Source organism: Phalacrocorax carbo, chromosome 1 (genome assembly GCF_963921805.1).
Source record: "Phalacrocorax carbo chromosome 1, bPhaCar2.1, whole genome shotgun sequence".
Lineage (NCBI taxonomy): Eukaryota > Metazoa > Chordata > Aves > Suliformes > Phalacrocoracidae > Phalacrocorax > Phalacrocorax carbo.
Genome location: NC_087513.1, coordinates 50,945,610 through 50,960,296, shown reverse-complemented (window position 1 = coordinate 50,960,296; position 14,687 = coordinate 50,945,610). Strand labels below are relative to the sequence as shown.

General features: G+C 37.1%; 1 protein-coding gene across 6 annotated transcripts in view; it reads left to right on the top strand.

Moving 5' to 3' along the window:
• The window catches only part of NR2C1 (nuclear receptor subfamily 2 group C member 1), a 57,021-nt gene extending 43,276 nt beyond the window's left edge, over positions 1 to 13,745 (top strand). For all 6 annotated transcript variants that reach the window (XM_064450957.1, XM_064450994.1, XM_064450976.1 and 3 more), the window contains 6 exons: positions 256 to 418; positions 2,444 to 2,565; positions 5,641 to 5,780; positions 7,757 to 7,894; positions 12,553 to 12,658; positions 13,186 to 13,745. In XM_064450957.1, coding sequence (XP_064307027.1) covers positions 256 to 418; positions 2,444 to 2,565; positions 5,641 to 5,780; positions 7,757 to 7,894; positions 12,553 to 12,658; positions 13,186 to 13,360 — 844 coding nt within the window. In that variant the 3' untranslated portion in view covers positions 13,361 to 13,745. The remainder of the gene's footprint in view (positions 1 to 255; positions 419 to 2,443; positions 2,566 to 5,640; positions 5,781 to 7,756; positions 7,895 to 12,552; positions 12,659 to 13,185) is intronic.
• Positions 13,746 to 14,687: the final 942 nt, after the last annotated feature.

Below are 14,687 nucleotides of genomic sequence, written 5' to 3'. Positions count from 1 at the left end.
GGCAACTAGTGTGAACAGGTTCTGCTGCTAATTTGTGTTTCAGAGCCACTGTAAGTTGGAGTTTTTCAGGGATTTTGTTCAGTGGAGTGTCAGGAAAACCATGCTACTGACTTTTATTTTCCAAATATGGTTCTTTGAAACCCAGATTTGACGCCCAAATATGGGTTTCAGACATGTGCGGATTCCTCCTAAATTGAAATGGTCTTTAAAATGAAATTTTATTTTCTTTTTTGTTTGTTTGTTGTGCTCTCACAGGGCATTTGATACTCTTGCAAAAGCATTAAATCCAGGAGAGAGTGCAGCGTGTCAGAACTCTGAAAGCGTTGAAGCCGGTGTACAGCTGATTGGTGGAGAAACAAGCATGAATATTGTTGAAATAGAGGGGCCACTACTCAGCGATGCACATGTAGCATTCAGGGTACTTGATACTTCTTTTACTGTTGACTATTTATAACCCTTTTAACATAGTAATATAATGATCTAATTAAATCTTATGTTGAATTTCTTAGAACAATAACTATTTGTTCAGGTATATGCATTCATTTCTGATGAATGCACTGCTTTTGTTCACTGGTTAACTCTTCGTTTGGGAAAATGTACAGCTCTCTTCAGTGGTTTAGTTGCACTATTTATCTTATAGCTTCTTACCTTAGAAATATTAGGTAATCCATGCAAAAGGACTTATACAGACAAGAGCCACACAAAGCAGAGAGTCAGCATCCACATCCTCACGTGTTAACAAGTGGATCTGATGCAATCTGCAACTGGATTTGGAGACTTTCAAGTGTATTTGTCAGTTTCACCTCTGTGTATATGCCCTATTTTAGTATGGTATTAATTGACTTTAATCATTAAGGGAAAATATGGTTTCTTTTTTGTTGAGCCATGTGTTTTCTAGCTTTATTTCTCTTTTTACAAGCCTGCAGAAATTCTTCTATCAATTTTTTCATCTTATTATTCACAGACAGGTCAAAAAGCTTGCTCCTTTGAAAACTTCCTCAGTACCTGGCATTTTATAGCTTTACCCCTCTGTGGTGGTTTTGGCTGCGATAGGGTTAATTTTCTTCACAGTAGCTAGTATGGGGCTGTGTTTTGTGGATTTGTGCTGGAACCAGTGTTGATAACACAGGGATGTTTTAGTTACTGCTGAGCAGCGCTTACACAGAGTCGAGGCCTTTCCTGCCTCTCACCCCACCAGCGAGTAAGCTGGGGGTGCACAAGAAGCTGGGAGGGGACACGGCTGGGACAGCTGAACCCAGCTGACCAAAGGGGTATCCCATATCCTAGGGTGTCATGCTCAGCAGTAAAAACTAGAGTGGAGGCTTGCGTGGAGCAGGCCAATGCTTAGAGGCTGGCTGGGCATCGGTTGGTGGTAAGCAATTGTTTTCATTTGCATCACTTGTCTTTCTTGGGTTTTATTTCTCTCTTGTTGTTGTTGTTGTTAAACTGTCTCAAGCCATGGATTTTGTCACATTCACCCTTCTGATTCTCTCCCCCATCCCACCAGCGGGTAGTGAGAGAGCAGCTGGGTGATGCTTAGTTGCTGGCTGGGGTTAAACCACAACACCCTCTCATCAGCACGTTTTGATCACTCAGATAAACCTCTCTCTAATGCAAATGTCAGGGTTTGGTTTTTTTTGTTGTTCACTTTTGTTAGCCAAATCATTATATTAAGTATTAATTTCTGAAGATAATACCACAGCACTGTATTTAGCAGTTTTGGGTCATCCCACATTCTTCACATGTGCAGGTAATGCCACTGATTTTACTCAAATATGTTGAGAAAGGTAGAGCTGGTCCTGTCTGATGTGTATTGATTATATTTTTAGGACTTGGGGGCACCTATACATTAGGTATTTTACTCACATCAAAAGACTTTTGATGTATTTATTTGTAAAGCATTAAATAAAAGTACAAAAAGATATGTTCTGTGAAATAGAATTCACGCGCACCCTCCCCAGGAATTGTGGTAACTCCTCTAATTTTTCAGGCCACTTATTCCACACCTCTGGCGGAAGCTTTAAAAAGTAATGATGTCTCTGTAGTTGTATTTTTTAATATATTTGTCTATATATAAATGTAAACAACTTAATTCTAATTACAATTAACGTTCTAAAACATTTATTTTTTCAGTGTCTCAAAGGTTGAGTTTTATTTGGGATTTTCTACCTCCAGGTATCCCAGACATGAATATTTATCTAAGATAAGATCCAAAGTTTTTGCTTTTTTTGTAGCTTTGTAGTTATAGGGTATAACAGCATGGCTAAAAATGAAGGTGGCAGTCATTGAATTTTACTTCAGGATTATCTCATGTTTATTTAAAAAACAGTTTTACTTTTCCACTTAAAAATCAGTCATGGAGGGTTTTTTTCTTATGTTTTTTATGAAGCAAGTAAAATAACTGACTTGTGCTTTTTTTTTTCTTTATTATTTCGGTTGCCAGCTCACCATGCCTTCTCCTATGCCTGAATATCTTAATGTTCACTATATCTGTGAGTCTGCCTCCAGGTTGCTTTTCTTGTCCATGCATTGGGCACGTTCCATTCCATCTTTCCAAGCTTTAGGGTAAGTGTTCAGTTACTCTATTCATTCATGTTGTGAATACGCACTTTTTAATTTTTTATTTTCACTGTTTTCTTCAGGGATATGTTAACTTGTAAATCTACTTTTTAAAACTGTTTTAGAGATCTTCTTCATGAAGGTAAATTTTCTGAATCAAAACTACTCCCCATTTCAGTCCAACTCAGGTACTTTGCTTGGGTTTTGAAGGAAAAAGGAGTGGGTTTATAACAATCAAATGCCTGCACACTGCTAATTCTTTAATAAATTTTTAGTAAATAGGACTTCCTATCATTTTTTAATAGCTACATCCTGAACTAAGATCTTTATCAGGCAGACAACAAAAAGAAGCTCCTCTCTGGATCTCCAAATATTATCTTTATAGGTGAATTAATAGTAATAATTTTGACTTTAGTAACCCGTATGAAGAAAATGTTTAGTTAGATTCACAGAGTATTCAGGATGAAGTTGTTTCATTTCAGGGGATTAACCAAGAACAAATAGTTACTGTAGCCAGAAATTAATTCTTATTCTTCTTCTTACAGTTTGTATAACATCCTGCTTTTCCAGCAGAATTCAGTGTGTCACTTAAAATTCTTAAGCTGAATGTAGTAATACGTTGCTGATCATCATGAGAAAACATCTCAAAACAGCATGGTGAAAAGTGATTTATGATATTTTCAGAAGTAATTTTATGAAGGCACATCAAAGATACTGTATCAGGTCTGACACAAATGGAGTATAAATCATGTTTGTCCTCATCCACAGTGTTTTTCTTTAATTCAGTATCAAAATAGTGTATGACCGGCAGCAAAGAGAATTCCTTTTTAAAGTGAAGGATTGTCCCCTTTTCCAGGAAGCCTATCAAAAGCAGGATGATCTGTGATTACAGTTTGTGTTTACTCAGATGATTAAGCCAAAGGATTCTCCATTGTTTAAGGGAAGATACTATATTGTGTGTAACTGTGTTTTGGAGAAGGAAAAGTAAAATTCTATAAAGTTAAACAATAGCAAGGGTAAAAAAATCAGGTAAATATCATGTTTTAATTTAGTAGAAATTGTTGCCTTGCAGAATTTCAAAATAAGTAGCAAATTAACATAGTATATTTTATCATTATATATTTTTAAAGGTTTTTGTAACAGACACTGCAAATTAGTGTTATAACAACAAACAGGAATGGCTTTTTTAAAATAAAATGTTGTACAGAACATCTTTGTCTCACTGAAAAGATATAGCATATTTTTCAAATGTATTACTTCCCGATATATTTTTCTGTTTGAATAAAAAAAATGGAAGAGTGGGCTGTCTTAATAGTGATAATATTGCCCTGTGTTAGCATTTACAGTCCCAGTCAAGATCATGGGCAGTGGTATATTTAAACACCATTTAACATAAATACACAGTTTTCCTTTTGAAGGGCTTAAAATACTAACTTTTTTCAAGTGGAGATTTATTTGAAATTAATGCAGCTTTTTTAGTTTGAGCACATTATGCACTATAATTTTGACTTTTAGAAGAGTGACTCATTTCACTTTTAAAATGAATAGAAATTCATGGCAGTAGTAATTGAGAGGAGTTGACAAGCCAAAACAAAACCATAATAATGGTTCTGTAAGGAAGGTAGATACTTGTATCCAGGTGGTTCCCTCCTCAGGCAATGTTTGCCTTAGGCTCAGCAAGATAGTTGGCTTTGGCATACTGATTTAGTTAATGATGCAAAGTTACTGTTTAATTCATCTTCCTGCAAAAGGAACTTTGTAGTCAAGAGAGATTCCTACTGAAACATTCATCAAGCCTCTTGGTTTTTTGAGGCTGCTTAAATTTAATCAGCTGGTTCTGGTCTAAGTTTGATCAGCCATAAAGGTGCTTTAGGTGATACATTTGTCTACACGCATACCAGCTGAGTAGCCAGTACACCCTATTTTCACTGTTCCTCAGCATAGTCCCTTTGACAGGAGGTGAATGGGGATATGACAAATACATGTAGAAGCTGCATGTACAGTATCATGTCTACCATAACAAGAACTGGATCACAGTAAAAAATACTGCCCTAGGCAAGCTGTCTGTAATCTAGTACAGGACAAATCTACATCAATCTGTCATTTGGCATATTAGTATTGCAGTAAATCATCATCAACATTCTTGCCAAAATCCATTCCGTTGTATTTTTGTAGTTGAAATCCTAGCTTTAATATGCTTTTCTTCTTTGATAGGCCTTGTGCTTCTTTTAAATTTTCGTTATTTATATTTACTGGCTAAAATTGAGACATGGTACCTGAATTTGACTGCTCCCTGCTAGGGTTTCCTTTTTAAGGTACTGAGCTCTTGTTAAGCTCTGCGAGTTAGAGATACTTGGCAATACTGAAAGTTAGGTTACTAATATGGACATGCCTGAATATGGATTGATATACCTAGTTTTAAACGTCTGCATTTGGAAAAAAAAATATTGACTACACATGAAATTTAATTTGAGGAGTAATTATTACAGCAAAGAAATCCTCATGACTTCTGTTTGTACTTTGAAGTCTATATTTCAAACCTCATTCCAAACACGAAGGGGGTACAAAAAATAGCAGCCACGAAACTCAGGAACTCGATCTCACGTATTCCATTTCACTTGTATTATTAATTAAGAAATTATACCAACCTGCCAGTGAACGGGAAAAAAAAGACCTTTGGCTCTATTCTGCATCCACAATACAGGAACAATGCAAACTTTTTTTGTCCTTGCTCATAAACGTTATTCAAAAATTAGTGTAAATCCTAAGAAAACTAGCGCAATGGAACATGCCCAGACAGTTGTCATTTACTGCTGTAACTTCAGCTTGCTTTTGTGATAGAAATCTATCTCCTTTTAGATCATTAAACCAAAAATTACTTCGTTACAAAAGTCACTCTAAAACAGGTATTTTAATCCTAGCATGCAAATAAAAATATTTTTAATGCAAGGCTTAATTTTGGTACTGGTTGCAGTGTTGCATTAGATTGATGTTTTATGAAGTGTTCTTCAAATTAATAGAAAACCTATGTCAATGTAAATGGCTGGTTTTATTAAGTGAAATTATTGTATTTTTTAATAGACAGGATAACAGCATATCATTAGTAAAAGCCTGCTGGAATGAACTTTTTACGCTTGGTCTTGCACAATGTTCACAAGTTATGAATGTGGCAACTATCTTAACTGCATTTGTTAACCACCTTCATGGCAGTTTACAGCAAGGTAAGGTGTATACTGTGCACATTTCCAGATGTGGGGAATTACTTTATGTTTTTTAAGTTTTGAACTGCACAGAAAGTTTTTACTTATCCTTCAGTTGTCCATGAAAATTTACTGTTTATAGCTTTGTGGTTAGTATTAAAACAAAGTAATACTAGAAAATACAGTTCACAAGATATTTGCAAAAGGCAGCTATGCCAATACTTATCCCCAAATCAAAAAAAAAATTACCTTTCTATCATATAGGTTAGCATTAACGGGGGTTGTTGTTATTGTGTGTCTATGTAAAGGCTAATAGTGTTCTGCTGTTCTGTTAATATACGTTAGCTCAAATCAGGAGTACATCAGGCAGCATCAATGTTAAGAACACAAGTGTACTGTGAACATGATTCCTCTGTATAAAGGGTATAAAGAATGAGCCACCTGTCCTTGCTTTTCATAGCTGTGAAACAAAGCAGCCAAATGCCAACTTGGTGATACACTTCCTTTACATAACTTGGCTTGTTGACTTCTGTATACTAGTGTTAGACTAAATGCAAGTCTTCCAACAGATCTTCACTAAGCCTACTTTGTTACCATATTATCCTTATCAGTATAATCCGTAGTATCCGTATATATACTAACTATATTTGTTCCTTTTTAAACCCAAGTCCTGCATCTTTTACATGTTTTCCATTCAAATGAAACAGATGTCAGTTGGCCTCCTTTTTCATTTACTCTACAGCGAAGGAAATGTTCTCCTGAGTGGTAGGGGAGTCTTATAGCTCATCTTTGTGTGCTTGTGAATCCTCACAAGGTTGTCAGCACTAAAAGCTAACCAATCATAAATAGTATAGTCTTCATCTGGTCATAGTCTTAACACATTTTTAATTAGTTAAATGCATATACAAAGCTGTAAGCATTTTCAGGTTTAACTAGATGTTAGGGTTATTTGCTTTCTATGGATGGAAATTCATTGTCATTAATGCTATGCAAAAACACATTGGTAAGCTGTAGAAAAACAGCCCACAAGACTATAGATTTTTCATCTCCTTTTATGATATGGGAATTAAAGAATTATTTGAGAGGTTTTCACATTTTGAAAATACCCACAAGATCCTCCCAAATAACAAAATTAAAACAAATTGATTAAACTGCTAAATATAATGGATCAGCTAAAGATATTAACAAATTTGTGAATGTCTCTAGGCGTGATAAAAATGGAATTTGGGAACTTATTTTGCTCTACATAATTTTTAAGCATGTTCACCAGAAAGGGTATCGTATTAATTAATCATGCTTTTATCATTACTGCAAATACATATTTTTGCCATTTAACTTGGGAATTCAGTTCGCATAAATCAGAAATGTATATTCAGTGTCTTCAGGTTGTGTAGTATGCCAGCTGCAGCATCTCCAAGTGATAAGAAGTTCGTGTGGCCCAGGGACCCTAGTTTGATGGATTGTGGAGGGAACAGGCTTTTCAGGCTGCTTAGCTATTCCTGACCCAAGGGGACAGCTGCCACCAACCACATTCCCCTAGATGCAAATCAGGAAAGTGTATAGTGCACCTTCCTTTTCAGCAGCAGCATGAAAATGGGTTATTTGACTAAAATAACCCATGAGACTGTACACTAACCTACCTCATGGCACCTGACTCTTAGATGTAGAGCATAGATCTGCAGTAGCAGTGTATTCTTTACTTACGAGTAGTCTTTCTTTCCATGATCATTTCAAGCTCTAGTCCATCTCTGATTATTGGAAGCTTTAGTGGCAGGAAGAGACCTAATTGTACAACATAAGAGAAAAAAAAATATTGTTACAGTCCATAATTGTTTGTGTCAAGATTATTTAGACCTAGAATATGAGTTCATAGATGGTGTAGATTTCCCACTGTTTGAATCTAATGCAAATCATTATTTTCAAAAATCCAGTGTGACCGCAATTTTTTCATGTGTGTTGACTTGAGGGTTTTATATTCTATGTGTACGTTGACTTAGATAAGCTGCCAACAGACAGAGGAAAATTAGTAATGGAGCATATATTCAAATTGCAAGAGTTCTGTAACAGCATGGTTAAGCTTTGCCTGGATGGATATGAATATGCATATTTGAAAGCGATCGTCCTCTTCAGTCCTGGTATGTAATTATTCCTAATATAAAACTTTAATCTGTGCTATTTTTTTGCCATTTAACTTCTGCCTGTTTTATTATATGCAGTTACTATTACCTGTAGAATTACTGCCTCACTTACTGAGGAATCTGGGTAGGTGTGTAATGAGGACTGTAGGAAGAGGAGGGTTAATCTTTTAATGTAAATAGTTGAATGCTGCTTTGGAGACTTACGTTTTACTCGTCTCTGCCGTTGATGGGTTTTTAAAATTTTTATTTCTTTATTTATCACTTTTAATTTTGTGCCTCCTTTCTGGGGTACTCTTTCTGAAGACCTGCAGTTCAATTTTCAGAAGTGTTGCTCTTGCACATCCAGTGGAGATGGATTGAAGTTGGGTTTTTAATGTATGAAAGACTTATCTCTCCGGGCATAGATTCTCACATGCAAAATCACAGAAACATATCACCTCACTTGACATAGGTGTTTTTAAAATTAATATTACATATAGCATTTCTGGGGAATGAACACCGCAAACATCCCCTCTTATTATTTCTGTCTTTTGAACAGTATTTGCCTAATGTACTCCAAGTAACATTAATGGACATACACTAGGCAATGAAGATAAGATAATGATTATTTTTTCTCTTCTGGGAGATTAGTCTACAATATGGAGGAGCAAGAGTCCTCTGTTTATGATAGATAGTGACCCAGCAGTCAGAGTATGTAACATATATGCCTGGACTGTAGAAAATTACAAAATCAGTTTTCTTTATTTGAAAATTGTAGAATTATCTGAATGTCTTTAGCGAAAAGTTGTTATACCAGTATATTGCGGTCTTAGAGTCATCATTCAGAATTTAGGGATTAAATATAAAAGCAAAACCTAATCTTTTGATAAAAGAAAAATTTATAAACCTCAAGTACTTTGTGTATCTCCAGGAATTTTTCACTGGCACATTTAGAAAGTAAATCTTCAGTCACTCCATTTTGCATCAGAAAGCTTTAAAAGCATCAACAGATTCCTTAATCCTTGTTACTTTGCCTTTTTTAGATGCTGATGTCCCATAGAAAAGATCAGAGCAAATTTTAAAAAGCTCTCTGAATCTTAGTGACCTGCTCCCTGTCAGTAGTGCAGAATATGGAGGAGAACTGGGTATTTGGTTCTTGTCAGTTCTGTAGATTTATTAGTATCTACAAGGAGTATCCATATCTCCCAGTAAAAGTGGCATCAGCATCAGCAGGAATTCATGGTACTTGTCTAAGTGCACAACAAAACCCTGCATAACTTTCATAGCTTTTTTTTTTTTTCTTTTTAAAAATTACATTAATGGAAGACTTCTGAGATGAAGGACATCCTTGCAAATAAGAGATGATATAAGTAGTGTCAGAACCCTCCAGGAAATCTGATACATTCCCAGAGGATATTCCAGTGATGATATTCTACTGTGGGTCACTAAGGAAAATCAGATCCTGAGTATTTTCACTATAGAACATAATCCTGCTGTCAGTCCTCACGGCTAGGAGAATCTTGCATGGTTTTATGTGTTTGCTTCTACAGTCCACTGAAGCACAGGAACAGTTTCAGTTTTCTGATAAGCACTACCCACCATGAGTTTAATTGCAATATTAAGAGTGCTTGAAAATGTCTGCAACTTTTCTGCTGAGGATTGAAGAGCTGCCTGGACTTTTCACTGTTATTTCAGAAGAGGAAGAGACTTTAAGTGAAGGGTGGGAGGGTGTTGGTTTGTTTAATTTCGGTAGATACTGCTTGGAGGAGATGTAGTTCTCCTTTAGGTGTTCCTTAGTCCTTTCATGGCACTCCCATATTCAGAACTGGTACAGGTTGCTCCAGGAAAGAAATAAAATGATGGAAGAATACCTCAAGCCCATTTTTCTATCACAGTGTCTACTAGGATTTATGACAGAGTCTTTTGGTCTGTCTAAAGAAATCAGTCCTGTTAGACACCAGAAAATATTTCTCTAGGAACCTTACTTACACTTTGTCGTGCTTTAGCCCCAGTCAGCAACCAAGCACCACACCCAGCCGCTTGCTCACTTCCCCCCAGTGGGATGCGGGGGAGAATCGGAAGAGTAGAAGTGAGAACTCATGGGTTGAGATAAAGACAGTTTAATAGGTAAAGCAAAAGCCATGTGCTGAAGCAAAGCAAAACAAGGAATTCATTCACTGCTTCCTATGGGCAGGCAGGTGTTCAGCCATCTCCGGGAAAGCAGTGCTCCGTCACGCGTTATGGTTACTTGGGAAGGCAAAACGCCATCACTCAAAATGTCCCCCCTTTCCTCCTCCTTCCCCCACCTTTTTATGCTGAGTATGACGCCCTATGGTACGGGATATCCCTTTGGTCGGTTGGGGTCGGCTGTCCCAGCTGTGTTCCCTCCCAGCTTCTTCTGCACCCCCAGCCTGCTCAGTGGTGGGGTGGGGTAAGAGGTAGAAAAGGCCTTGAGTCTGTGTAAGCACTGCTCAGCAATAACAAAAATATCCCTGTATTATCAACACTGTTTCCAGCAAAAATCCACAAAACACAGCCCCATACTAGCTACTGTGAAGAAAACTAACCCTATCCCAGCCAAAACCAGCACATTCTCCACCCCTTATTCCATACCATTTACGTCATGCTCAGGTACAACACTATTCAATACATTCTCGTTACCTACCACCCCCCTTCCCATCCTTTGATATAATCCACAGATATCATTCCCTTAGTTTATGGACCACCCCTATGAAATCTCCACAATGTCCATTGAGTTCACGTAGTCCATGGCTTTGGGCTCCATCTTTTATGGTGGTCACTTAGGAGAGGAGAGGCAGTGTGTTGCAAGGAGTTACTGGGCACCAAAGCCAGCTCAGGTCGGGTCACTGCTGTGCTTGCCCTGTTTTCTTGTAAGGCCTATCCTTCACTGGTTCAGGTGGTTCCTGTTACAGTATTTCTTATAACATCCAACTCAAATCATGGGTTACAACAATGTAAAGGTATATCCATTGCAATCTCCACACCTGGTTTCTTTGGACCAGACCACTGGGTTTACAGTTGCAACAAACTCCCTGCCTTGCTCCTTGCCTGGCTAGCAACAAGGGGTTTCTGCTACAGTAACAGTTTCAGTTTCTGCTACACGCAACTCAAATTCTGGGTTACAACTACTTAATGGTACTTTCACTGCAACCTCCACCTCGGTCCCTGCTGATTTGCTGTCTTCCATAGCTGGAGACTTGAAGATTACTGAAAATCATCTGTACTGAGCCAGCTATTTGACTGTCACAAGACAGCCTTGGGCAAAGAGCTGAGTGTAAAGGGAGTGTCTAGAAGACTTTTCATCCCTATAAATGGCTACTAGTGTACTAGCGGTGGTCTTCCAACTACCGTTTTCAGAAGTTGACTTCTAGCTGTGTTTCTGACATTGCTCTAAAAGCAGTGTCACGAAGAGCTGCATATTGCATGTCAGCGACAACTCTTCAAAATGCATTGCTTCTTTATGACCTTATTAACCTCTTGTCCTCTGCATAAATTTGAAATTGTGCTTTCAGAATGACAATTACTGTATAGGACAAAATATTCCTCTGTGAAATTATGTGTTCAGGGGAGTCCAGTGCATCACTTAACTGCTAAATTGCTCTGAAAGCTTCTATATCAGCAGAGCTTGACCAAAAACTCCTGGTTTTGTTGACACAGGCCATATATTTGGAGAGGAAGGAGTGACTGTTAGAAATAATCTTTTATCTGACATAATATAGCAGCTCATTTATGAGCCCATTTCTGAAAAATAAAATCTGCGTGAATTGTCATGCTGCTATGACAGTAAAATATTTACATTAAGATAGAAAATAAAAATTACAGACCGTATAAAGTGTTCAGAAGTACCTGATAATAATTTTGAAATGTGACTTGGCAGTTAGGTTAATATGCTTTCATTTTCACAAGATTTAGTTAGATTTTAAGTGTTTAAATCACTGCTAAAAATTGTTTAGCACGTTTGAAAATTTTGCACCAAACATTTGAAAAAGAATCATCTGCTGCATATCTTCTGCAGTTTTTAGGAAACAAATGCTTCATAGCCTTTTTTTCCTGCTTTTTCCACTGATCTTAATTTTATCTTTCACTTCCCACCCAAATACTATTTGTTCATACAGTATTGCAATAAATGTTGGTGTTTTGAGACAATGCTGTTCTACTGCTAGACAGAGAGCAGAGCTGTGTCATCAAAATGATGACATTGTAAGCACTGAATTTATTTGAACTCTTCAAAATGTCTGGTTGTATTTATAAAAAACTAAGTCAAACATAAACATAGAGGAAAAGAAACATAAGGAGGTAAAGCAGTGTCCTCCACTAAAACTGTGAACTTGCTACAGCTACTGAATCATAGAATCATTGAGGTTGGTAAAGACCTCCAGGACCATTAAGTCCACCTGTCAACCCAACACCCACAGGCCTCCTAAACCATGCCCTGAAGTGCCACATCTACATGTTTTTTGAACACCTCCAGGGATGGTGACTCCACCACCTCCCTGGGCAGCCTGTTCCAATGCCTGACCACTCTTTCAGTAAAGACATTTTTCCTAATATCAAATATAAACAATTATTTCAGTATGCTTACAGTTAGATAATCTGTGCGGATTTTAGTGCATCTTATATAGAACAGGTATAACAATGCAGAGTGTTCTTTTCAGATCACCCAGGGCTAGAAAATGTGGTGCAGATTGAGAAATTTCAAGAAAAGGCTTACATGGAGTTCCAAGACTATGTAACAAAAGCATATCCGGATGATACTTACAGGTCTGTAAACTTACATGCTTACTTGATTGATTCTCTTTTCAGAGCATCGGTGATACTGATTGGTACAGTATTTCTTTTAATAAATATGTACATTTTCTTCTTACCTCCTTAAAGGTAAGGAATTACCTTTAGAGCACTGCAAATATTATGCATGTACTCGTACATATTATAGGATTATTTATCTACTCATTCATTAGTAGTTTCCAAAATGAATATTGGAAACAAAACAAAATACTTCTAATGTTTTCATTTTGAATTGCACCTACTTGGAATATTTCTTCATTTAGTCTAATTCCAAACATTATACAATCCATGTAATTGGCATGTTCACATTTTCTGTACTGTTGAAGACACGACTGAACGGAAATTTAATACTGTCCTGATTTAAATATTTAAGCCTTTCATGAATTAGATACAGCAAATTTGTCCCTTGTTCCTTTTTTCTCTTCTCTTACTGATAACATGATTGTGAATAACACCAAAATCTGTGACCACAAGTAACGCTTTTTACCAAACTTTTTTCCCAGACTGTCTAGACTTCTTCTCCGATTGCCTGCCCTTAGGCTGATGAGCGCTGCCATCACTGAAGAGCTATTCTTTGCAGGACTAATTGGAAACGTTCAGATTGATAGCATCATCCCATATATTCTGCGAATGGAGACAGCGGACTACAACTCCCAGATAATTGGTCATGCTGTATAAAAGTAGCAGTCGAGGATTCTGTACCATGGCAGTCATGGTGATGTAAATGCATACCCTGTCTCCAAGAGATGGCAATAAGCCTTCCCATGCACCTTTCCAAAGAAGGCTAATATTTCTCCTTTCCAGTACACTTGGGAAACGTGGTGGAGTGTATTAAGGAATATAGGATCTCCTCCTATTTTTCATCTGATCTTCACAGACTTGTAAATTAACTTGATATCTGAAGAAAGTCAAGAATTGTCCATCCTATTTTTGTAGATAGATGAACTTGGAATATTTGTTTATGAAGTCCAGGCTTGTGAAGAAACTGAAGAAGCTTTGACTGAACTAAGGTATCTCAACTTAGTTTGATGTTTTAGACAAATAAATTAACTTTCCTCTCCGAGTTGTGTTTTCAGTGTTTTGCTACTAGTTCTTTTTCACTGATCAAATGGAAAATACATGATCAAACATCCTGAAAAGGCCAGTGTTTCCATGGAAACAAGACCATTCTAACCAAATGTAGTTTTTCCTGTTGTTTTGAAGAGAGATTTGTTTCTTGTAGAAGGAAACACCGGACACCATTACAAGCACAGGGAAAGTAGAGAAAGTTCACATTTTAAAATATTCTGATGATACGTTGAGGCAGTTGATCAAAAATGGAAGTAGCAAAGGGTCAGTACCTACTGTTTTGTTGGATGCAAAGGAATACTCTGTTGTAGTATTATGTCTTGGTAGACATCAGCTGTTTCATACTATGAAAAACTAATGGAGAAGTGTATACTGCAGGCATTCAAAGACGGCATCCTCCTGTTTTTTCTGGTCTCAGAAGTTAAAGCTTTTTCACGCTACCCCTCCCTCTTTCATGCTCAGTGCCCAGTGATGGAGGCATTCTAGAAGCCTCTTAACCTTGTGTTCATGTCTTTATTTTTTAATTATTGTTAGCCTTTGGCCATGTAGTTCTCTTTTCCAGCCAGTCTCGTATGATTATTTTTTCAAATTTGAGTTTGTCCAGTGCAGTGCCCGTTCCTGTGGGAGCATGGTCTCTGCTGCTTTTCCTTTCCTTATTAGAAATGGGTCTAGATACTTCATATATGTCACCTGAATCATGCTCCATCTAAGGATGGGTTTAAATGTTTTTCTATCCTGAGGCATGTGCCTCACTGACAAGTAACACTGACATACGGTTGCTTCTTGATTCCTTTGCAACAGGAAGTTATACGTCCGTAGCACATTTAATACCTGTTGCCTAAAATGAGAGAACTATCCTAGTAAAAGTGGTGGTCTACCTCTGACACTAGCATTTAGGATTATCTAAATCTTGGATCAAGGATGAGTTCTATTCATC